Source organism: Psittacula echo, assembly GCF_963264785.1.
Source record: "Psittacula echo genome assembly, chromosome: 2".
Classification (NCBI taxonomy): domain Eukaryota; kingdom Metazoa; phylum Chordata; class Aves; order Psittaciformes; family Psittacidae; genus Psittacula; species Psittacula echo.
Genome location: NC_137737.1, coordinates 50,946,392 through 50,973,280, shown reverse-complemented (window position 1 = coordinate 50,973,280; position 26,889 = coordinate 50,946,392). Strand labels below are relative to the sequence as shown.

Below are 26,889 nucleotides of genomic sequence, written 5' to 3'. Positions count from 1 at the left end.
TCATTAGTAAATTGGCCAGTGCTGGGAAAATATTTTTGATTTAGCAGTCAATGTAGTTGTCAGGAAGGGGTTAGCTGCCATTGCTATTTTATTGAAAACACAAGAAAAATTCATGACAGTCTTCACAAAAAAGGAAAAATCACTACATTGAAACTTTATATATTTATGTGGATACAAAAGACACTGCCTGAAAATATGTCAGACTCCAGCTGCTTTCTACTCAGAAATGTCCACGATGCACTGCTCAGGCCGCTCTCAGAGGTCTTAAAAATCTGCGTTGAATTCATATGAGAAGTGAAAAGTCAGTTTCTTCTGTTATGTAGAAAAATAAGCATTAAAAAATGCAGGTTATTTGCAGCGCTCATCTTTTCTGAAAACGAGTTTGTGAACTTTTTAGTATAAACAACAGTATTCCTTCACATTTTCCTATTCTTCTTATTTGGCATCGTGGTATTATTTTCCTCCTCTGCTCAGCTGGACAACTGGAAAAATCTGACAGCCATTGTCAATGTTACACTGCAACAAAATTAGTGATATGGTATTTTGGGCTAGAAGCGTAAAGCAGAAAATAAAAATACATATTTGCTGTCGTGACTGAAGCAAGAGGTAAAAATAGATAGCGTTAATTACTAAAGCTATACAGAGGCTTTTCTACAAAGATATACACATGGCTTTCCTAAGGCAAAATTCATTAGTTCTAAAAATACTATTTTTACTGTAAAAAATAAATACACACTTTCAAATTTCAACTACTTGAAAAACCATTTGAAAGACCAAATTATTGTCCATGCTTGCATTGTAATCCTTGGCTCATAATTTACTAGATTTTATTCAGCTATTAAAACTGCACTTGCATTTTCTACAAATCCAAAACTACTTGAAGGCACAGAAAGTGTATTTAAGAGCCCTCAGCTTGATCTCCAGGTTAGATCGGCTTGAACACCATTTTGTCCCACACAAAATCAATGAAACCAACCCATACACTTACTGTCACGTTTACAACCAGATATTCTGTTTAGGTACCTCATAGATGTGGTACAGGTTTGACCCTTCGTCTGGCCAATAGTGGTAGCACTGTTTGACTCCGTTTTCCACGAGGGGTGTCAGCATGACAATAACGACACAGCCGTTCTCCCAGACCATCTGCAGACAAAGAAAGATACCGTGGCCACATTGTGACTGCCTAATTACTGCGTGACATGTATAATTACTGCACTCAGACACACAATCAAAATTTATTCCATTCACAGGAAATTTATTTCATTTTCATTAGACACTTTTACTCTGCAGCTGCTTTCAAATCCCTGAATAAACTGGCACCATATTTTGCAGAAGTCCATGCAATATTAAAGAATTTCCCGCGATTTCAGCTAGGGTCTTCCACAAAACCTCTCCTTGTTCCTGGTACTGTGTTCAGCTGTTTTTCTGTCAAACTTTAAGATCCACAAAGGGAACGCTGAATGGCGCTTGCAGGACACATAGTTATTTGGGATTTGATATTTAATGCTAAAGCAGTACAGACCTGCTAAAGTCACATGTGCTGAAACCTGTTTGTGTCCTCCACCCTGTGTCATTTTACAGTTTGCCATGTAGCAAAAGCTATTGCAGTACGGCATTACTGAAACAATCATAAAAGTTGGATCTGTACAGCAGTAATGAGGAAAAGGCAGGAAAAACCTAAATCAAATCTGTTCTTCCAGAAACATTTCAGATGAAGAAATATTCCTCCAAACACATAAAAGATCTTATAAAAGATTTGTTGCAAATGGCCATTACTTTTTCTTTCTTTTTTCTTTCTTTTCTGTTTTTCCTTTTTTAAAAAAAATCTTCCTTTTTTTCTTTTCCTTTGTCTTTCACCTATTCCTTCTTCTTTTCCTATTTTCCTTTTTGTCTTTTCTTTCGTTCTCTTTCTCCTCTTTCTCTTTCCTTATTCTTTTTGTTCTCTCCCCTCTTTTCCCCTTTTATTTTCCTTTTTTTTTTTTCCTCTTTTTTTCTGGAGGTAGAAGGAAAGTCCAAATCCTGCTGCAGACGGTGCGCTCAGTGCACAGGTACAGCAGGAACAGAGGAAAACAGTTTCTTCACTACCGGCGTGATCGCTTAATAATTTAGACCAGGCACAGAGTAGGATACAGGAATCCAGCACATCCTCAACTAATGGATTTGTGGATATCTCCCACAAACAGCAAACAAGCAAAGATGCTCTGGCGTATCTCTCTTCCAAACACAGCCCACGGCTGAACAAAAAGGCTCCTATGAATTAATACCAAGCAGCATAATCACTAAAAACTGTTATTATTATGCTGTACATTGATGTTATATTTGCATACAACTTCCATTGTCTTTCTGCTAGCATATAAAATTACTGAATGAAGAGAAAACTGCTTTTTTTGTGAAGGGTTATGTTTATTTCACAGAAATATTTATAAGCAACTGTATTGACATGTAAATTTTGTAAACAAAAAAGGCCTTTGTCTAAACTGTGCAAAGATGAGATGATACATTCAATTCAAGGATTATTTTTTTTTTAATTACATATCAAATAAAAAGGTTTCCCATTCATGGATAATGATGTTGTCTTCCCTTTTAAGAATAGCTTGCATGTAGGAAACAAATTACATTTTTCTTCCTTTTTTTTCTTTTTTTCATTTTGCAACATAATTAAACCAACTTTTAAAACCAGCTTAGAAATTAATTTAGAGAAATGAATCTAGGGTTTGCAGAGAATGGGGTTATTTATCAATTTAAACAGAAGTGGGGAAAAACTTACAGTTGAATGTAAGGCATAAAAATAATCTTCTTTACCTTCTTTTTTTTTTTCCCTTAAAAAGATTTTTAAATAAAAAAGTCTGTAATCCACTCACCCTCCCATTAGAAACTCATAATGCCACAAAGCCAGCTCAAATACTTTAAATTGACAGCTAATTTATTTTAAAGACAGATGTAGATTTATCATTTGTATCTTTTTTGCACTGCATTTGTTTTAGGCCGCAGCTGGGAACCTTCTTTGTATGTAAGGAAGATGATACAGATCTCATTCATTCTAACGTAGTTTCACCTTTTCTAGTCAGCAATCAGACTAAGATAAGAATTCAAAACATGCATCTTACTTTAAAACTAGCCCCACTAAATCAGTACTTTCATCACATAACGATTTAATGTGCCTCTAGAAGGTATAGAAGCTCATTGAAGCCATTACGAAAATGAGGAGAAACACAGTTTTTATGAGTGCAATAAAAATACAATGATCTAGACCATAAACTAATCATCTACCACTCTGCTTGTGCCACCCAAGTGTAACATTATAAAAGCCCACTCATTTAGAGAGGAATCCTTACAGTTTGGCAGCCCTGTTCATTGGTTCAAAGATATAGCATTTCATTACAGAGGGGCTGTCTGCGTCTCTGAAGATTTCATTAAGCATAAATCCAAATGAAAGTTAATTTAAACAAACAATTTCAAAGTTACTCTGGGGTATAATATTTCTTTTAGGTCATTGTGTGAAAATGTAGAAGTCAAACCTACTAAATCAAGAAGGCAATACAAACTAGTGCCATCATCCCTGTTACAAGCAATTGTCACTGTATCTCCTGTGCTTACCATTGAGATGGGATTTTCACTAAGACTCACAGTCTGTGACTGGAGGACTACAGCATTTTCTTTGTTTCCTTGACAACTTAAACATTAGACCATCAGACTGCTACTCGGATTTCTTTCCAAGTAACGTAGAAGCGGGAGGAATCAAAGGCAGTTCATGGAGTTTTATACTGTCACCTGTTCACCACCCCATTTTTAACTTGGTGACGGGTTTTTCAAAAGCTCTTCCAACACTTAACACTTTACTATGTGCACTGTCCAGACCTGGCCATGTATTAGAAAGTGGCCCCGAGGGGTGTGTCTTTGTAACAAAGGAACAGGTACCACAGACCTGCTCTGCACAATCCCAGTACAGCCTTCGGAGAAGAGCATCTGGATACCAAAGAGACATTTCAGCTGGGCTTGGAGAGTAAAGGAGGAGGCTTGGTTTCAAATTCACAGTAATTCACGTAATTCTGAACTTCGTATGCATGCACAATAGAAAGAAAGTCAATGCATGTGATACAAGAATAAAGAGAATATCAGGTCCTTAGGGCAGAGATTTTTCTTTTTAGATAGAGCCCAGCAAAATTCTGCCTTATTTGCCTAAATGTCTATGAAAAGTAAATATGTTATATATATATGTAATATATACAAATATTTATAATATATAAAACTAAACTTATTTAGATTACTTAGCAGGGGCAGTTTCCTGTTTGCAATTTATGGTAATACTTTCAAGAGAAGAAGAAGTGTTCAATAGAGTCTTCTGAATGGAAGTGAGAAACTCCGAGTTACATATAGGAGCTCACTAGAGAGCTCGAAATGCATGCTTTGCTGGAAAAGACAGTGTATAATTTTGTGTGACATGTCTACCTGCAGCCTTTACCATTCTCAAAACATTTCTTAGACAAGAATAACGCCATCCCACCTCATTTATTGCAAATTAAAGGCTGAATCCTGCAACCCAAAGATGAGCAGTGTGTTTGACATCCACAGGATTCCCTGTTGATGAAATCCACCATGTGTAGAGACCTCATGCTGTGGTTACCCAGCATGCCAGTCTCTTACAAAGGACTTCCACATTGGGAGGAAATATATTTAGTACAAATTACCTGCAAAGGAGCACAGAACTGCTCCCTTTTTCAAGTAAGGAGAAAAATTGTCACAAATAGGAGAATCAGCATTACAACACTGCCATAAATCTGATAAAACACCAGTTTTTGAAAGCTTATATTTTAAAATGTCCTTGTTTACTAGCTTGTGAAAAAATGGTTAATATGAATCCCTTTGGTTTTTTTCAGACACTTCGTCATTTTGAAGCTTCTTTTTATAACAAATGATCCCACCCAAACCCCCTTTTCACTCATTTTCTCCCTTATTTTTGTGACAGGGAAATGACAAAGTATGAGCTCTGACCAGACACTCTTCTTTTGATGGGGACTGGTGAAGAACTTTCTACAAAGTGATGATAAAAGCAGAAAATAGATAATGAGTTAAATCCAACCTAAAAATAACAGGTGAATCATACCAGCTGCTTTCTAGGAGAGATCTCTAGAAAACTAAAGAATTCACCTTTTCAGTCTTTTAGGCAAATGCAACTATTTGGAAAAGCAGACAAACAAGCAAATGAACCCCAAATAATTTCTAATGATAATCAAAACTCAGCATGAATAAACACAACTTCTAAAACAACAAAAAAAAGCAAGGTACTAACCCTTGCTGGATCAGATAATTATCCCGTTACATGTCTTGAAAATAAGTAACTCAAATGTGACTTCTTTCAAATTCTCCACTGGAAATTGGAAACATTGTATTGAATGGATACAATCAGGAAATGGTGTTTTCTGCAATATTTTAAAACCAAATGCAATGTTTTAATGGGTAATAAAAAAAAAAAGAGTTATCTTTTAACTGAAAAAAAAAAAAAAAGGAGAGGGGAATTAGATTTTAGTTCTCAACTAGAACTTCACAATGTATGCCAGTCAAAAAGCAACCTTTTCTGTGAAACACTTGGTTGAAAATGACTTATCATTTTGACATGTAATGGGTCAAATTTGTCAAGGTCAGAATTGCCATTTGCAATATCATAGCTGTGCCAGACAGTTAAACAAAGCTATAGGTTGAAAAATTAGTGATCAACAATCTCTATTTAATTAAAAAAACCCTGACTCTAAAACCCTGACTCTAGCAGTTGAAAAGATGCCTTCAGAGAGCACCTTATATAAATACATGGTCGTTAAACTGGCTCCATATGTTATACCCTACTGCTGCAGCAACAATTGTTTGGAAGTCAGTGGGAATTGCTAATTCAAGATGACTGTATGTGTAGCAATAACTTCTGCTTTCTCAGAGGGACATAAACTGTTCTTATTCTTCTCAGTAGACTCCTAACTCAAGCCTCATTATTAAATAATTTAAATATGAATGCTATTTAGTATTGCAGTGCTGACAAAATTACATTAAGGAGGAAAAGTCCACCAAAAATGCCTGTAATTAGCTTTTCACATTGGTATTGGAAAGGTGGAACTTACACAATAAAGGGATAGAAATTTTCAAAGTACCACTTGTAAGTACCTTCTCCAACCAGAGGCATAATTAGAAGTGAGCATGGTAAATGTGTACTCCTTTACTGAACGTCTGTGGAATTCCTAATGCTATATTTATTTCACATGGCTTGACAAGTTACTAGAGCTCTAGGGGCTATTGTTCGGTGCCTCTCTCTCCCTTGCTGTTTTTCTTTTATTAAATTAAAATATGCATATTTTGAACATTGAATTGCTTTATGTCGCTTTTCATCTGCTTTTCTTTCTGAAGGTAAGAACTGATCAGACATGCAGGAAGTCCCATTCCAGGCAAGGAAAATAAAACCTGGGAATCAAGACTGCTTGAAATCACTGTGTTCTGCACAGAACAGTATGCAAAAGAATAATTTAGTCTGTAAATTAATTTCAGTACTCATAAAACATGCTGAACTGGGAGCACAGAAACCAGCAATTAGAGCAGGGAAGGGTTTGGTACAGTTGTTCCTACTCAGCCCATGGGCTTGGAACACCGATTTTGCAGGGAGACTTTTTCAGCCCACCAGGATTTGCCCTTGGAGATCACTGATGACTAATCCTTTATACACAGCAAACAATCAACTGACAGTATTCTGTATTTGTTCTGTTGAATTCCAAAACTGGAAGAGAGAAGCAAGTGCTATCAGACATGCAAAGATTCATGTCTTCAAGACTGCAACTCGGGAATAGGGTTCTTAATATGCTGGCATGACCTGGGAGGAAAACAATGGTCAGTTTTTGAACTGACAGTGATAATACACTCCTGAATATGGGTAGAGAAAAAATATTCTAAAATAGCATTAGATTAAGAAATGCAGGACTGGGGGCAACAAAAAGCAAATGGCAACCCAACTCCCTGGCTCACATTAGGGCTCCGGTGTTACTCTTGGGACTCCTTCTGCACTTTACATTTAATAATCTTGCAGTAAAAGTGGAAAAAACACAGAGGAGCAGAGATGAGGTGTTCCTACTCCCTGTAATCGCACTAGGGCAAACCTGTACTCCAGTAAGCTTTGTTTTTGTTAGTCAGCAACAGCTGCCCGGCCCCAGCTTTAACAAGAAGGTTGAAGAACATTTCCAATTTCAAGGCTATTTCATGTATTGCAGAATAGTGGAGGAAAGATGAAGTAATGAAAAGCATGGGTTTGATTCAGAATATATAGGATAAAGCTCATTCACACTTCCTAGAGGAGCATCCTAATCATAAAGGGGCAGCACCTGCCATCTGCCTTCCTGGTCAGTGCTGTTCATGAGTGGTGTCTGCTCTGTCATCCTTGCCAGACTGGAGCTCTTCAGGGACTAAGGTATCTGGGGAACTGCCTAGCCTGAGACACAGATCTATTCAGGAAAAAGACAGAATTTCCTGGTCCAGACTATAAGCGTTGACTGTATTTGTTGTAGGTGCTTTGAACCTCATTGGACATCTGCAAAATAAGGAAAATCATATTTCTCCACTCCTTCTACAGAAGTTACATAATGTTCATATACTTATTAATTATGTTAGTTATAGAGGGAGGACAGCACAAAACCACAACAAATATTTACAAAAATATATCATATGTGGCTTCATTTTCTAAGGCAATTAAAGCATATCTTCTTAAGTCACTTGGCGGGAACTGCCTGATCCCTCCCTCTATTTCATTTAATATTGTAAAATAAAAAAACTATGAAAATGCATTTCCCTCCAAAAAGGGAGAGTGGATAGAGGAGCAAGTGTGGGTAGATTTATGAAAGCAAGGCATTACGTGGGGTATTTTCCAGAGAGAAAAATTATGGCCTCCTACAGAAATCTCCATTTGGAGATGATGAACCTTAGCAGACATGCAATTTATAAAACTGGCATAATTAAGAACAATTTTTCAGTGCAAGGACAGTTGGTTTTAAATTTCTTAACTCCTAGGAATAGTTTCTTGCATATTATCATCCCTGCTTCTTAGAATACATTGCAAGTTAAGACATGTACTTGATGTCAAATACTTCATGGAATTATAACCCAGCACATGCAGGAAATAATAAAATTTTATGCCTCCAGAATTATTCACAACATGGAACTCCTGCTGTGAAAACTTGTTATAGATCAGAAATGTTCTACATCCTCTTTCTTTTGAATTATGTTCAAAGAGATGTTGAATTTTAATAGCATTATGTGAAAGAGCTGAGTGAAATCTCACTGAAGCTGCTGGACAAAATCATCACCTTTCATTCAAGATAAATGTAAGAAACAAGCAAACTCTTTTATGGAGCCTGATAACTGAAATTACAGAAGTTATCATCAAAAACAAGAGAAACGGGAAGCATATGGACCCATAAGTTTCTCTAGAAACTGATATGCTTAATGCACAGAGAGAGGCATTAATCAAGGCAAGATGTTTAATCCAGATAAGCAACAAAAATGTGTAAAAGGAATAAAGAAACCCCTAGCACAGCTCAACAACTACCATTGTGATCTGGTAGAAGAAAAGCTGAAAAAGAGGTTGGGGGTAAAACACTGGGTGAACGACGCTTGGAAAAAAGAATTTATTGCCTGTTATTTGATTCTGTCTTTGTTCAAGGAAATAAAACTCTCTGCTTTCTTTGTAAATAAAATGGAACTATATCAAAGCAAAACCCTATCCTGAGGATGAATCTTCTTTCCAGCTGAGAAGAAAACAACCCACAGACCTGGCAAATTGTTTAACTACTCAGGTAAAAATGGATTAATACCATGTGAGGAGAGGCATCCAGTTTTCAAGAAAGCGAATCCTGAGGTGGAATTCCCACTGAACCAAAATAGAATGAATGAAGGAGGTATCTCTCGGAAATAGTAATTGGTAAAAAGAGATGAAAACAAGACTAGATGAAATTAAAGGAAGACTTAAATCAGCTGGAAGCTTTTAAAAATTAATTAAAGTAGTAGCTGGAAAATTTCCAGAGCGGTCTAAGAGATGACATGCAGGCAGAGATGAAATCTCTGCTTGAGCCGCAAACACAGAGTATCCAGACAGATTAGGAAGCCCTATGGCAAAACAGATCAATGAGATGACTGACAACACAACTCCTGCAGGCTAGAAAGTTTTCAAAGAAAGAGGTAAGACAGGAAAGTTGGAACTAACTTGGCACTTGCTGACTTAGAGGAGCTGTGCCAAGAATAGAAGGAACTGGAGAAGTAAATTGGAGGGACACAGACAGCTGTGGAAGTCTGATGCCTAGAAGTGGTCTTACACCATTAGAAAAGCCAGAGTACCTTTTTTATCACCATAATATTTCCAAAATATACAAAATTGAGCAAGATTTGAAAATGATTAATATACAGGAGTTTGGACTATCTCCAACTCAAAGACTGCACCTTTGAAAGAAAAACTTCCATCAAGCTGATCTCTCTCAGGTCAACATGAAAACCCAGATGAATAGAAAGGTGTATGGAAAATGCTGAGTCTAATGGCCAGCTCTAGTGGCTCAAATTAGATGGTACTCAAGAACAAAACCTATTCTTCTTCCTCACCTTATCAAAAAAAGACAATCTTTCAAGAAGTGGTCACTTGTGAGATGATTGAAACTGGTCCCCTTCTAGTTCCATAGTGGTACTAGGCATGAGTCTGCTCATCACTAGTATGAATGCTAAACAAAAGGAGCCTGGACAAAGTATCATCCATCTTTTAAGAAAAAGTTTTGCCCATTTTGGGAAAGAGACCTAACCCTGACCTAACCATGATCTTTGTTCAGATCTGAGCAACTTGAATATGGTAAACGGGAATTTGATTGCTAAGTGTCTACTAAGTGTCACTTGCACAAAAATACTGGACACTGGATTAACATAACAGGTTTTAGAGAGGTTTGCCAATAAAACTAGAAAAAAAGATTATTCAAAACTACATCATCTGTTTGGTCTTAAATAGAGATAATGGATGTGACCACATGATCACATAGATGACAGAGATGAAGAGAAGCAGGCACTGCAGAGCAATTTTAGAGCTCTAAGTTCCTTCTGGAAGAAGCTTCCTCCAAATATATCTGTAGCCTTCTCCCCTGACAACAGGCATTTGGTCCACTAGACCACTGAACAGTTGGCCTAAAGTAAAACCTACAAAGTAAACACTGTGACTCTCTACAACTCTACTCCTAGCGGGCTACACTGCTTGCTAATGTAGACACAGCCACTGATAGGTGGAAGAATCTAATGCAAGTTTAAGGGAAAATAGGTTTAAAATTTGTATCTCTGGAATTTGAACATGAAATCCAGACAGTCAGGACAAATCAGGTGCAGTCTGGATTTCATTATGCGTATCAGTTGTGTAAATGGCAAGAAAGCTGTCTTATACCTTCAAGTAACACTCATGCTTTTTAGACAAGTGTTTTCTAGAAATCAGCTTGAAATGTCTACAGGAGTGGAAACAATTATAACAGTTTCTTACTGGGGTAGCCTGGGGCTTCAGCAACTCCAAGATAAAATGGAGTGTCTGTTACCCACCATGCAACTAGGCTTTTGGGAATCTTAGCAGCTAAGACTCTGCAAAAATATAAAGCAATATATCTACTAAATATTGCCATAGAAGGTGATGCCAAGCTCCAAGAGTTTCTGTTAGACTTGCTAAAGCATGACATTGTGCATTTAGGCAAGGAACAGCCGAACAGTCCTAGGTCTCTCTGGAGTCTGTCACTCTTCTCACTATCAGTCAGAAAACTGCTTCACTGAGCACACAAAAGGGGAAAAAAGCAACAGCTGGTATTAAGTGGAGGAGGGAGAGGGAGGAGAACCACTGAGAAGATGTATCAGGAATGAATAACTGAATCTTTAAACAATCCCTGGTGGCAGCACCATGTTCTGTATAAACGACACAAAAAAAATGTATTCAAGTAAACATCAAAGGATTCTGCCCTGACAGGAGTTAATACTCTATTTTCCACAGCAAGTGCAGGTTGCCCATGCTTTACCTTAAAATAGGTACAGTCCGATGAAACTTTGCTCCTGCATGTGGGCATAAACCACAACAATTTCAAGCCATGGCTTTCAACTTGTACAATGGACCTACTACATGTCAGGGGTTATGGATGCAGTCTTCTGTAAGGAGTTAATCTCTCTTGGCCTGTTTGTTACACCCGGTTGATACCATAAGGGCATGTAAAAAGCTTGGGACAGTAACTAGCACATTGATGTATGATCTTCAGGAAGTTTAAGAAAAGTGGGTGATAGACCAATCTGATATAGGTAGATTGAAGTGACAGCCATCACAAAAATAAATGTAAGAAACAAACTTTTCTATGGAACCTAACAGAAGAAACAATAAAAGAATATAACATCAAAAATGGACACATAGCCTCATTTGAGCAGATGCTGAACCATGGCTGCCAAATAAATGGCTACAGAGGAGGTGTTTACATCAGATCTGGTGGGGAGATGGAATGAACTTTCACTGCTGGATAACTGGGAGGAGAAATCACTAAAAAGAGCAGAAGGAAAGTGAAGGAGAGTGAAGACTCCATACTCACAAACAGCATGAAGACAGAAAGTCAAGAAAGAGACCTTTTGAGTACCAAAGGATACTTGGAAGGAATATGATTGGATCACAGAAATAACATTTCAGTTCTACTCTCTGTGTCTTTGCAAACTGTTTGCTTAGCTGTTCAGATTGGAATGGGAGAAGAACAAAATATATCCTTCATACTCTGTTTGCATGATTAATTCTGATTTCTGAGTTAGCAAAAAAGCTTATACAAAGTGTGTTTTTTAAATGACTCTAAAAATGAGAAGATATGTTTTTTTTGACATGTAGAGGTGCAGTTGCAGATAAAAATACAATATAAATATACAAATATGCAAAAATATACACTTAAAACCCTGGGCCTTAGGAACTATAACATATTGTTACAGAACAGCTAACATGGCATTGGATTTTGCATGTTTAACTTAAGAAACACATTTTCATGCATCATGCCTGTTATAACGAATTCACCTGCCAAGCAAAAAAAAAAAAAAAAAAAAAAAAAAAAAATCAGTGTTCTCAGGTATGTCTAATTACCAAATAGTGAAGAAAAAACCCACTCAAGTTACTTGAAAATTTAAGTCAGACCAACAACTCAACTCACTTCAAGAAGAAACCATTTGCTCTGCACTTTTAAGAAGCAGTCCCAAAATATCTCAGACTGAGCATTTAAATATCCAGGAACCCACAATCAAACAAACATTTTGAAAATGTCCTGATTCCTCATCAGAAATAGTAGGAAATGGTGACATGAAAAACATCTTCAATAAGGATCAGTTAACACTTTCTAATCATAGACCAAGCAACGCAGACGGAGAGAGCTGATGGTGTACTCTAGGTTACCCTGCTCTTGCAGGGGGGTTGGACTAGATGATCTATGATGATATCTATCTATAGATCCTATGATGAGGTCCCTTCCAACCCTCGGGATTCTGTGATTCTGTGATTCAATTGATGCAACCTCCTAGAACACAATAGCATTTTTGAAATTTGTACATAGACACTCTTTATCTTCAGAACAAATGTTTCAGAATTCATAATGCAAAACAAAAGATAAAAACATATGTTCGTGTTCATAATAAGCCTCAGTTGGCCTCCTCCCCAAACAGCCTCTATAAGCTTTCAGGCACACATGTACACTTACAAAGGAATATCTAACGCAGCATATCTGTCACACAGTTGCACACACCTAGCCTGGTGGAGTGCATATGTCTAAATCTTAGAGCTGCACAAGAACATAAAAAAACTGCATGCAAAGTAAGCTCATATTTGTGCATCACTAACTACTGCCTTTAGCCCCAATCCTGCAAATAATTATGCACCTACTTCAATTTATGTGGCAGGATCTTAACTCAGCCTTTAAATCGGCTACCTGTAGTAGGGAAAATATACAAGAATTTAAGCATTTTGGGGACCTGGGACATGTGAGAAATAGGTTTCAGTGGAAAAATTCCTGGCAGATAGTGTTAGGTCCTTTTTGATCTGGAGAATGACAATGACTTCTGGCTACACTCTTAAGAAGGTCAGGCCCTCTGAAAATCATCCAGTCCTTGGCTGTAATTTAATTATGGAGACCTGGCACTAAAATATGAATATTTTGGCCTGAGGCTTTCAATATAAATTCAAGAACAAGCATTCTTTACAGGGTTTGCCATATGCATAAATGGCTTGAATATCACAGAATCATTGAATCGTTTAGGTTGGAAAAGACCTTTAAGATCACCAAGTCCAACAGTTAACCCAGCCCTGCAAAGTCCACCACTAAAATATGTCCTCAAGCACTACATCTACACATCTTTTAAATACCTCCAGGGATGGTGGACATGGCCCAAGGGACAAATACCTTTTCTTGCTTTTCTTAGATCTTAAAACTCCTCACAGGGGAGATAATTTTGGTGTTTGTCGTGGTTTAAGCCCAGGCCGTAAATCAGAACCACGCAGTCTACTTCCCCCCCCCACCTTTCTTCCCTCCGCTCCTGGAGGGACGGGGAGGAGAATCAAAAGAATGCAACTCCCATGGGTTGAGGTAAGAACAGTTTAATAACTAAGGTATAACACAAATCACTACTGCTACCACTAATAGTAATAATGATAAAGGAAATAACAAGCAAGAGAATACAACCGTTCACCAACCGGTACCTCACCCCCACCCTGCCATGATCCAGCCCTTCCGGGAACTCTCAGTTCTACCTCCTGGGCATGACGTGCTGTGGTATGGAATACCTCTTTGGCTAGTTTGGGTCAGGTGTCCTGTCCCTGCTTCCTCCCAGCTTCTCCTCCTCCCTGGCAGAGCATGAGACTCACAAAGTCCTTGGTCAGTCTAAACATCGCTGTTATCAGCTCCATTCCCAAGCCGAAAGTCAAAAACACAGTGCTGCAAAAGCTACTAAGAAGGAGAAAAACTGACTACTGCTACTGAACCCAGGACAGTATTCATTTTGATTTACTTTTAAGTTCTCTGACAAAAAAACATGTTGAAATCTGTGGCACTCAGTTTCCCTTCAGAAAAATAATGCACTGAGCCAAACAGCTTTGATGTAGTGTGGGGTACTAGATCTACAGCATCATCACAGCTTCTCATCCTGACCGCCCTAGATTTTAAACAGACATTTGAACAAAGGTTTTTCCACCTATTGTGACTCACACACAGCGTATTTCTATATACCTCACATTTCTAGAAGCACAGGAAAACATTTGACTTGTAACTTAAATTCAGTTTTCAAAGAGCTGTTTAGCTTACCTGCCAAAAGTCAGCGACAGTAGCAGGAAGAGGGCCCTGGGTGGAAATATACGCAGGGTTTCGGGGGTCATGGTCCATCTGGAATAAGGAAGGAGAACACAGACTGGGTTTATTTAAAAGAAAATCCCTTGCTGTGCTACAGACTGAAAGCATGTGAGTGCTGAAACATGGGACTTCCTGAAGGACTGACATGTCCCTGCGTCCTTTAGTGGCAAGACAAGTTCTATTTATAATCTCAGAGGAGAACTTTTTCCACAAAAGACTGATGCTACCAGATGACTATCAGCACACATGATGAGCAATATCCTATGTCCTCAATATGGAGCATAACATCATTTATGGTGGTTGACAAAGGCATTTATTTGAGATCAGTACTCATGGTTTCATAGCAACCTAAGAGCCATTCGAAAAATTTTTCTACACTGAGTGTTAAGAATGCTCCACACATCTAAATATGTTCTCCACTTCCACCATGCCAGTCAAGGGCACATGTAACTGGAAACCAGCAAAAATGGAGAACACATTCAGTTTCTGGCTTTTTCTGGTTAGCTGATTTATCTAAATGCATGGATTTGGCCTCAATAGAGGAAGTCCTGCTTAAAGACCTTAATTATTACATTTAATTCAAGGAGCAGAAAATTCACTGAGCAGAAAAAATGAAGAATCTAAGAAACAAAGCCATCAAGAGTAAATAGGATTAGTGTGTTACAATGAATGTTTTCGAACTGATGGGTGGTTTTCTTGGTTCTAAACCTTAGGGCCCATTTTGCTGAAAAAGAAGATCTGCTGATAGGATTAAAACCCAAACAAACTCATTCTAACCCTGAACTGGGCAAGACAAAACTTTGAACATAAAGAGACCCAGTTCAGCTCTCAGATGTGTGGGTGTGACTTGGTGACACTGAAGTTGGTGAGAGTTAATTTATACCCATGTAGCTGAAGGAAGAATTTGTCTTAATACATGATTCTGTTCTATAAGTAAAGATCTGAATAAGAATGAATGTGAGTCACATTTGCATTAACAGGCATCTACTGAATTTATTCATAGCCTATCAAAATTTTCAGTGATGGTACATGTCAGCATAAAAGAAGGCACCTCATAATTATGTGCAACATAAAAGAGGGAAGAACCATAAAAGAACAGATGTAAGTTATTCTAACAGAACAACAATATGATGAATGTTGCAAAAAGGAAGAGAACACTTCTATGTTTCTAATTTTCTGATGTATAATTAAGCTGGACTTAATATTAAAATTCTCCATGACAACACAACACAGGTAAAATGAAGTTACTGAATCCATTTATAATAAAAGCTTACTTGTGATTCACCACCCATAGTTATAAAAAACCTTGACCAGGATGTCTATAATACCATCATTTTATTCTGAGCTTCATTGAGATGCTTCTCTTATCAGCAAATAACTCTTCACAACAAGCAATTGTTCACAACAAATTTCAAGCTTGCTTTCTTTGCCTTTTGACAAAAGCAATTCTGATACCAGGACATTTACTACTGTGGGTATTTTGAGATGAGGGAAATATTAGCTTTCTTCAGAAGCAGTATTAGTGAAAAAAACCTTAGGAACAATTTCAAAATGGGCAACTGTTTTGGTGTTTTTTGTTTTTGGGTTTTTTTTTTTCTTTTTTTGTAAGAATTGAGACGTTGAACTAAACACATCAGAAAACAACAGCAAATGTGATTAAACAATGTCAAGTTTCAACTATATTTTTGCTCAATTACAGATGAAATCGTTTCTGCTATTGTTCTGTTTTGTAACCCAGAGAGATCTATAGGATTTAATCATGTGCTTAAATGTTTTCCTATGCTAGAACTAAAAATCTTACCTTAGAAAAATCGACCTCCACTGTGGAGGACTTGCTACTCCCACTGGAAACTGTTGCAGGCTGTATCCACTTGAAAATGATGTCACTTGACTAACAGGCGAGAGCCTGACTTAGAAATGTAACCAATAGTGATGACACCAAACTTTATAAAAATTAATAACTTATTTTGAATCTCGTCTTCAACTAAATTCTTTTGTGTGTACATGCCAGAAAACAAAGGCAGAAGAAATTAAGGATGATGCAAATAGTGCTGTCATGGGAAGAAATACTTCTCAACATTCAGCTGATAAATCAGGAATAGGCCAATCTTGGCATTTCAGCATTAATCAACCTCTGTCACAAAGGTGCTGCTGGAACGTGGCAAACATTACAATAAGCACAGAGTAGTGAAGTGTATCACCAGTTTTACAATAATTCAAAAGACAATTACAATTATTACATTCCAAGCACATTGTGTTGCACAGAAAACAATTATGAGCAGAAACTCTTCTTGCTTGAAGCAAATAAAAGATGGCAGAAAGCCCTATCACACTACTAAATGATCTTTAGTTGAACAAAATTGAGAGCAAAGATTAAACTAATTAAATGAAATTCCTGGTTTCATCAATTTTCTATTACATGTACTGTTTTAAAGGCCGTGTTTCAAGAAAAGTGTGAAAAATCACTATTCTGGTCGCATTCAATTGAATGTGAGTAGCTGACTGCAAGGAATGATTATTGAATGTTTTTGTTATGTTCTTTTTTATTCTCTCAAAGTCACCAAGAACACCAAGGGCATCTTAATCTATCAAAGTTAAGAAAAGTTTGAATAAAGAAATAAAGTCAGTAATGGGTTTTAAACTAACTAATCAAGGATCAAGTAAAAGGCTTTTTTCTATGTCAGTAATCATTATCTTCTTTTAAGGATCCCTCAGATTTCTCACTTCACGAAAATAAAACAGAAAATTTATTCTCCAGAGAAGAACAGATAACAGCAGGCTCCATATTATCAAGTATTAAAAAAAAAATTGACTGTTTGCTAACATTTTACATCAGAACAACCTTCAAAAATCACCCTAATAGTAATTGCTCAAAAAGAACAAGATTTTTCCCCTCTGTCTCTATCAAAGCACAAAGTTCACAAGGATTACATCAGAACTGGATCGAACAGCCATTTTTGGAAAGAAAAACCTGCAATTATTACAACTATTCTGCTATGGTGGAATTCTCATTTTCTGCTGCAGTACAACAAAGGCAAGTCTGGTGATAACGTTTCAATCTCTTTTTCCATGATTTTGTATTACGGAAAGAAAGAGATCAAGGTTTACTGTAACTGACCATGCAATTGACTGTAGTGATTCAGTCACTACCAATATCAAAAGCAAATGGAAACAAAAAGGAGGAGCATTCAGATTTTTTTGTTGTAAAAGAAAAACTGCAGAAAACTTTACTGGCACCAGTTGTGTTTTCTACAGGGCTTTGTAATTTAAGCTGACTTACAATATCTTAAAGTAGGAAAATACATAAAGAACATAATATCACAATTTGTTAAATTAATATCAGACAAAAATTCAACCTTTGCTTTACTAGAGAATATCCTTTGATTTCTGCTTCAAGAGTTCTATGATCCAGTTGTTTTATCCTAGGATTTTGCAAAGGATTCCCTGAAGAACTCTGAATTTTGTTGAGTTTCTAGATAGACATCATGCTGCTGCATGATTTCACTGTAATGCTGATGAAATACAGAAAAATAAATACATTCTGGGTGTAAATCCTCAAATTTATTGTATTTGGACTAAAGAGTGGTACATGTAGATTCTTGTTAAGTAGTCTTCTAAACTGTAAACTGAAGTAAAAGTGTCAATAGGCATCAATGACCATTGTGAAATCTCATGTAAATGATACACCAATTCATTCCTGCCCCTTTATCTTCCCTCCCAGTTTGTCAGATTCTTAGTTTTCACACAGAAAGATGTTGAGAGAGGTGTGATCTCAGTCACACCATATTTACACTGATCTAAACCCTCTGACTCCAGATGAAATATTCCTAAATCACATGTGATCAGAATGCGATCCAGTGTAGACCAAATATGACAGAAATAAAGTGTAACTGTAATCACCACCTTAAAAATACATATGGATTCAAAGTACTGTGTAGTTTCCAGATTTAATGTGTTTCTAATAAAAAAAACCCCAAACCTTTGATGCATGTGTTTACTAAACAGAGTATAGACGGCCTCTAAAAGTAAAAAAAGTATATTTGTTTTTGTAAAAGAAAGCATATCCAGCAAATGCAGACGAACTTTGTAATCAAATTCATTCCAGCATTAAAATTAAAAAGGTAGACTAGTCCTCATCTTCCAGTTTGAATTAAAATTTAAACCAATTTTTAAATCCTTCCTTTAAAACCCCTAATGGAATGAAAGAAGTAAATCTGGTTGTGAATGCCATTATGAATTTCAGAGTCTCTTCTTGGTGATGAAATTTGTATGCTGTGTTTGAACAAACTGTCATGCTAATGACATTCCTCAGTCTGGTGTCTTCAATAATAAGCAAACTGAGTTTTTAAATGTAGTTGATGGGATTTTTTCTCTCTCAGACACCCTATGAGGAAAAACAGAATTCCCATTTACTTTCATGACCTCTGATTTAAAAGCAAAGATTGCACATTATTTACTACTGGATGATTTTCCTGAAATTTAATGAGGACTAAGTACAAATATGACAGAAGTAATTATCACAGTTTTATTCTGCACAGTCAGGGTCTTCTTGTGCTGTAATTGCAAGCCTTTCATTCAGCTGCCGATAGCAGAGTTATTATCATAGTACTTTATGTTATTTCAGAGAGGAGAGAAACAGATTTCTACCTCACTTCTACCCTGCAAATTCATCCTGAGGACTCATTTTGCCTGGCCTCACACTACAGTGAAATTAAAGACCTACGGGAAGAACTTGGACTAAATCTTTGCTGATTATCCTCACCTGCTCCCAGCCATGGTGAGGCCATCAATCTAACCCCAGTTTTCACAACATATTGGAGAGAAAGGAAGTCTTGAGGGGGGTAGCATTTTTTAAAAGGAAGAAACATGTGGGCAGGTGGCCAGCTCATTGTCTAGCACAGGGATTTTTTTACGGTGTACTGCTGCACTCATTTAGACTTAAGTTAAGGTTGAGTGAGCCCCAGCTGGAGACTGGACCACTGACCCAGAAGCTGGAGATACCCAGCGACATGTACATGACTGGAAGCCTCCCTTTCTGAAGCTCAAATATAATTCCTTTATTTTACACTCTTTCCCTCCCAAATAGCTGACACACGCAGGGAGGAAAAAGTCTCTTCCAGTCAGATCAGACCATACTGATCCTGTGCTATTAATGCCCATCTTGCAGGTCACTACAATGCTCACTCCTAACCCCAGCACTGCAAGGCAAAAAAATGAACCAGGAACATCATTGTATTGACATGATAATTACTGAGGTTATTTAAGTTAAAAGGCAGCTGTCTGAAGGAAAGAAGTGGTAGGATTTTTGCAAGAGTGATTAAAGGCAGACTTCCTGGACTCCATGTCCACTGTACATATACAAAGACGTTGATTAAATGTGTATCTGCTAATAGAAAAGATCTCAAATAAACAGCAGCCGTATGTCTAGCTCAGGCTGCAATAGCTGTACAGCCGCAGCAAATAGTGCAGGACCAAGTACCCAGTATAATAGAAATAGGCTTCTGAGGTGGAGAGAACACAGTCTGATTGTCTCTGCCACTTGTATACTCTAACTCATTATACAAAAACTATACCAAATTAACAATTATGTTCATACTAACCTGAAGATACTTAATTTATTTCAAAATGAAACAGTTTGCAGGGAATTCCAAACTATGGGCTTTCAAAGTGGTGATTTCCTCCTACCAGCTTCCCACTGCATCACCTTCAGGAAACAGACATTTTATCTAATGTTTTCAAGAAAGCATAATGAATATTGACTTCATAAAATGGACTCACAAAACCATCTGGAGCTCTCTAGCCTTGGAATAACAGGTCATCTACAGAAATGTGGGCTGTGGCACTCCTTCCCACAGAGTAAGGTCCCTATCCTACCATGAAGAAGAGGAACTCAAGAGTTTATCTTAGCAGGTTTTCATGGCTATGCAAGACACTGGATGCTTGTCCCATTTCAGTGAAACATTTGTGCACGCACTTATCTTTGGGCATAGAAATAATTCTGTAAGAGATACAAAGACAACCATCAGAAATTTTGCTTTATCAGTGTGACTCAGTTTATTGAATGAAACTCCTGAAGCTGGGAAAGCTACAAAAATTAAATACTTTTTAACTTTGCAGAAGGAAATACCTTATTAAATGCTGGATGGAAAGGCAAGATTACAACCCCCTGTAAAACCATGAGAGTTAAAGCTGTGGAAGCAGAGTTCCTCTGACTGAATTAGCTCCAGACATCCTGACAAAGCAAATCTCTTCACAGTTATGTTAATGGGATATCTTGGTCCTGCCTCTCCACCCCCAACACTACTTAATCTAGTACTTTTCAGTGTAATTAAGTGCCGATAGATACACTATAATCCAGAATTATAATTGCAACAGCCATATACAGACATGCAAGTATTTACCCCTTCCTCAGCTAAATTTGTGTACTAGAAACAGTGAAGTCTCCACAGACTTTGGGGCAGGTTGCAGAAGCCTATGTTGGCTATTTGGCAAAAACACGGTATATGTACTGCTGCCAACACCGAACCTGGCTTAGCACCATCTTCAAATGCCGCAATTCCATTTCTGCGCCATATTGTAGTCATGCAAATTACAACCAAGCTCTTACAAGAAAACAGTATCTCACTTCCGTTTAACACCTCCCTGTGCTTGCCACAAAACCTCACAGCATCTACTGACCAAACATAACTCACCAAATATGCCTTGAAGATAGGCAGACAAAGAGTACTGAAGTGCTGGAGCTGGACTTCTGTGCGTGACTTTATAAGCAGGATATATATCCTCGGAGAGCCAACTAGAGCTTGGTCTAGTAAGAGACATACTTGAAAGTAGTCCAAAACCTGCTCTAATCTGTGCAGATCTACCCCTGTGCTCCAAAATGGCACCTGGCAATCCCTGAAGCATGCTGGTGCTTTGGTTTCCCCTCTACCCTAAGCCAAAGACAAAAGCATCCCAAAGATGTTTTTTGGATTCTGTGTATTTTTTAACTCCTTTGAATAAAACATTTTCACATGTTCAAGAAAATTAAGCTTTTGAACACTGCTGAAAGTAACAGACAAAGCTCAGAGAACAGTTTCTAGAGAGTTGTGTTTTGAGTTGTTTTTTTTTTTTTTTTTTTTTTTTTTTTTTGTGGGGTTTTTGTTGTTTTTGGTTTTTTTAATAAGTATTGTCAACAACATTGGAAGGAAACAGGCTGCAATTTCATGCTGTTGCAAACTGCCAGCTGCCTTGCCCACACAAGTGATTTAACTGGGGGAATGATATTCCCCAGGAAAATGAGCCAGTAATGGCACACACAGCCCACTGCAGAGAGATCTAAGTCTCCATCCTAAGTTCTTTCTCTTAGTTTCCCTGTAATAACCTTTTGGTGCCTAATTAATGTGAACACGAACCATGAGCAAAAGTGACTCCAGTACAAGCAGTCTTACAGAGGTCAAAGACAGTGCTTTTGTTCTCCCTTCAAATGGATATCATGACACTTCCATTGAGATTCTACAACAGGCCAATGCTACTGGCTCTATCCATCATGCACGTTTTGTGTCTAAAAATAGAGATCTTTTCCCCCTGTCATTTTTCACAGACAAAAAAGGATTCATCTTCAGCTTACATAGGGTGAGAAAAGGCAGCTGGTCCATACTGGAGTATCCAGATGCAAAAATTGGATTGACATATTTTGCAGTTTGAATAAATACACAAGTGGTAAAAGATTTCATTCTCTCTTTCAAAACAGCAAGCTCGGAGAAGAACTGGGAGAGCTACAGAAACACCAACTTATGCATCTGAAGGGCAACAAAGGAAGAAAGGTAAGAGGAAATGTCATTTCTTGATGCAGAAAAAGTTCAGAAGCCTGTGGAGCACGGCTCTCCATGCCTACAGAAACCACTCTTTCTATAACTGGAGCTAGCAAGAAAGAACAAGAAAGTTTTATGTCCTCAGAAAAGGAAAAGCTCCACTAAGGGTATATTTGTTGAATTTTATAATCCATAAATTAATAACGTCAAGTACAGAAAACCTGACAGTATTAGAAGGTAGGACTATGATTATCTAGTGACTGTTTTCTTTGTATATAAACTTTGAGGCTACTGCATGCATATGTAGAAGATTTATTTCTCTTCAGTTTGAAAGGATAGCCCAAGACATTAGAATTGTGAGGTGCTCACAACCTGAGGTTGCACAACCTGAGCAGTTAGGTGCCTCAAGTTAGCATATTTTAAAAAAGAAAGATAGCAACTGGCTGTTTGGATTATTTCTTATAGGTTACCATACTTACAATTGGGCTAGCATTGATGTAGTCTGAACTGTCGTGGCTACTTTCACCTTTCAGACATATCCTGGAATGATCATCTGCAAAGGAAAAAATAAGAGAAGAAAGTTTTTATACAAGTATTATACCCATTTGAAGTTAAACAATTCAAAGTCAGATTAATGTGCATTTCAAGACAGACAAACGGTAAATATCAGAAAGGATATTCTGGCTCCCAATCTCACATAGCCTTGATACAGCCACAGCATCACAGCCTGACTCAGGAATGAAGCACTAAGATATTTTAGAGACTGAGTATCAGAAAAGATGTCTTCATGAGATGCAATATTATGCCCTACAACCTCTCATAGGAAAAAGGGGAACCTCTATTGCTCAAGAAGTTTAAGCTTTAAACTAAAGAGATATCCAGAAAAAACTAGTATTATAGAAAATACTTGCATTTTCAGGGTTATGGAAGTAGTAAGCTGATGGGCTTTATTTGCCTGGCTTCTCTGTAAAATGAACAGCAGGAACATTGATGTACAGTTGAGAGCTGGACAGTAAGTTAATCTGTCGCGGAATGGACTCAGTCAGAGATCAGTGTGATCAGACAAAAGCCATTTATTATAGAAAACTAACTCTTTATATACTATTGCTTAAAGTTGCTTACAATAACTTGGCACATTGTGATTGGATACATATCTTCAAGGCCCTTAACAACTAACATATAATTGGTTAAGCACAGGGGTGAGAACCTGACCTTCAAAGCTTGCCCACAGTCCACAATTTAGCAACTCAGTAAATTCCAGCTCCTTCTTATCTTGCTGGGACTGTTACTCCCAGTGCCTCACTCCCATCCTCCTCCACCTTTAGTTGTCCCTTGGTTCATGCTGAACTCCACGTAGGCACTTGCTGATCTGGGTACATGGCTGTTCTTCGCCAGAAAATCATCCACATTAATCTGTCCTGACCAAAGACCAGTGCTGTGTGGTACTATGCTCGTGACGTGGGGATACAATATGACTTGGAGATGATCATGGAAGAGAGAAAATGCTGATAACTGCACCTAAAAGTATGGCTGGAGCATGTAGAGGTATCTTGCAGTGCTGGAAATGTAGCTAGTTCAGATACCACCAGTAAAGCAAACAGAAGCTCTGGACATAGGACACTTACTCATGTTTGCCCATTGTCATGATTCTTTTAGTACTTTTTAACTTGTATTTTTACTTGTGCTAGCTCAACTATGTTTAGAGCTGGTACACCCCAGCTCCAGTCCTTTTTTTAACTTCAGGACATATGTAATGGATGATTTCTATTTGTCCGTATTTAGACAGTGACAACGCAGATGTCTGCATCTCTTCCAGTCATCTAGACTCACTTTCTGCTAAGAGAAAAGAAATATTTCTATGTCATGAATCATCTCATCCCAATTTAGCTGCCTCAAACAGACCAAATTGCACTTGAGAAGTGCCCGTTTCTTTCCACTGACTAAAGAAAGAAAGACCAGACCACATGCAGATAATTTACGTGAGAGATGTCTAAGTCTTTAGATATGAATCTCAAACAACTTATACATGATACATAACCAACATGATTTATACTTCTCAGCAAACCTACCCTGCAGCATATATTGTGGTGAGAAGTTGTGGAGCTGCCCTTTCAGTAACCCTCTGAAGCTGAACATGGATATTGATGTTTTGAAAGGATCTTTCCACCAATTATTCAAATAGAAAAAATAAGAGTACAGGAATACACCCTGCCCCCCTTTGTATCTTGTCTTGTGGCCTGTGACACCATTCTTAACAGCAGAATTACAAGTTGGCTTTTTAAACTGTTAAGTACCAATCATTATTTTAATAATGAGGAATAATAAATGAGTTATCAAGTGTTATAAGTACCACACAGGAAAGTAGAGGCAGAAAGTTTGGGCTCTGCTTATATTTATTTACCAGTAATGTCATGTCAGTTCAACATGTGAGCAAGACAAAGGCGTGCTTGTACGAATGTTGATTATAGTCACTCAACCTCATTAACAATATGTAGCCCACCAACATGAGCAACTTCCTCCTGGAATATGATTAGAGATCAACAAGTCATGTCAAATGAATGAAGAGCCATTCTTTACTATTCACATAAAATATTTCCTCTGGTTAGGTTTCAACACAACAGGAGGAAGAAGAAGATGAGAAAGGGGACACTTTTATGCACATTATTAATTTCCACCTTACTTTGGCAACACTGCACAAAGAATCCAAAACATAGAATTGTGTCATCTGAGATCTTGGAGCTAGCCAAGATATTTTATAGGAAGGTTATCATGAGCATTGTCACAAAGTGCTTGAAGAACTACAGCTCTGAAACCTTTTGGCTATGCAGAAGATATGCAGGTTACATGCACTAAATGTGGTCTCTCATACATCTTAAGCTAAGTAAGTGCTCAGGATAAGCCCCATTCACTGGACAGCAAAAGTGTTTGAACTAATCACCAAAGAAAATGTATGAAATGCTCTCAAAGGGATGAGAGAGAGAGTGATTCATCAGGATTTAACATACAGATGTCAGTGTGACTCTCCAATAAAAGTCAAGAGTCAGATCAGTAACTTCAGGATCTTTTTTTTTTAAACAGTGTTTTGTCCAGACCCACTGATTCAGTGTGCTGTATCATTATCCAATGGAGGGTTAATCAGAAGGTGAGACATCTTAAGTCTTCAGCAGTGAAAAGGTGGTGAGACTTTGTGCTCAAGAAAAAATACAAAGTGTGTAAAAAGGGTTGTACATGTGTTTTCTGCCTGTATCAAGTTTGCACGCATGTGTGCTTTAGTTGCATCATCAAGCGTTCATATTGACAACGAACAGATTGTGCTTGTCTATGCCTGTTATCACCTCAAAGCTTCTAGGAACTAGCATAATAACTCTTCAGAAACAGGCAGAAAAAGAAGAAAAAATAAAAAAAGATACCACGGACATCAGTTTGTTATGTTAACAATAAGCAACTGTGGTGAAAATGCTGAATGTACAAGATTTTTTTTGTATACTGCATATTGATTATGTCAGAAGCAAAAAAAGTGAAGCAGGAAAAGCAGGAAATAAAAGGAAGGGGATGACAGAAAAGGAAGATATATGAGTGGTCTAAAAAGCAAGAAAGAAAGATGAATGAAGAAATAGGAAGGGAGCGGGACAATAATAAGGAAGTGAGAGAAAAGACAAATGCTGTTACTAGCTACTGCAATCTGGCCAAGCTACAACTAGTCATCATTTCAAATATCCACAACAGCTACTGCTAAATGCTGAACTACTTTGCATTTGCTATTGCTCCAGTCAAGTCACAGCTAAAAGAAAAGCAAAACATATAGGTGGATATTGATATAAAATATAAATTATGAAGTATAAAGGATAGACGATAAAGGACAAAATATAAAGCAAACACACATGACTTTGCAGTATATAAATACACATTTTATAGACTGAGAAAGCTAAGTTTTGCTGCCCATGTACAGATATCTTCACGTGGACTAGGTTAAAGTTAATGGAGTTTGATTGGTTGGCTAAACATAAACATGTCATACTGTTTGAAAAACTGTAGAGTAGATGGGACATTGCACAAGGATAACAAGTATGACACAAGACCTAAAGACTTGTACCCTATTGGATCAGCATCTGAAGCTCACACAGGATAGATGAAGGCATCCTAGAGCTATTAATTTCAACGTAAACCAATGTCCTGGTTTCAGGTGGGAGAGAGTTAATTTTCTTTCTAGTAGCTAGTGAAGTGCTCTGTTTTGGGTTTAGTCTGAGAACAACGCTTATAACACACCGATGTTTTTAGCTGTTGCTAAGTAGCACTTATCCCAATCAAGGACTTTTCAGCCTCCCATGTTCTGCCAGAGAGGAGCGGCACAGGAAGCCGGGAGGAAGCAGGGACAGGACACCTGACCTGAACTAGCCAAAGGGGTAGATTTAGACTGATAATTTTTTGATACCTTTTTCTTTTTTTCTTTTTCATACAAAGCACTGTGCAGAACTACACTGGAGTAGGAAATTCAAGAACTACTGAGGAGAAAAAACTGGAGCAGGCTGAAGACTGTAAAGAATCATAACTTGTTAATTATCATTATTTCTCCCATGGGTTATTTGCAAAACGGAACTCTTCTTAGATCTGAATTGAAATCAGGTTTGTTGATTCCAAAGCATTATTTTTAGATGCATTACTGAAACGAACAATGCACACACCCAGAGCAAGTACCCTCTGCTCAGGTGTTCCCGTTCCTT

General features: G+C 37.6%; 1 protein-coding gene across 1 annotated transcript in view; it reads right to left on the bottom strand.

Annotated features, from left to right (window-relative positions):
* PTPRN2 (protein tyrosine phosphatase receptor type N2) overlaps positions 1-26,889 on the bottom strand; it is a gene marked incomplete at both ends in the record, with an annotated part of 676,226 nt that overhangs the window by 30,814 nt on the left and 618,523 nt on the right. The window contains 3 exons of the mRNA XM_080609627.1: positions 1,024-1,143; positions 14,334-14,411; positions 22,648-22,721. Of these exons, the coding sequence (XP_080465753.1) occupies positions 1,024-1,143; positions 14,334-14,411; positions 22,648-22,721 (272 nt within the window). The remainder of the gene's footprint in view (positions 1-1,023; positions 1,144-14,333; positions 14,412-22,647; positions 22,722-26,889) is intronic.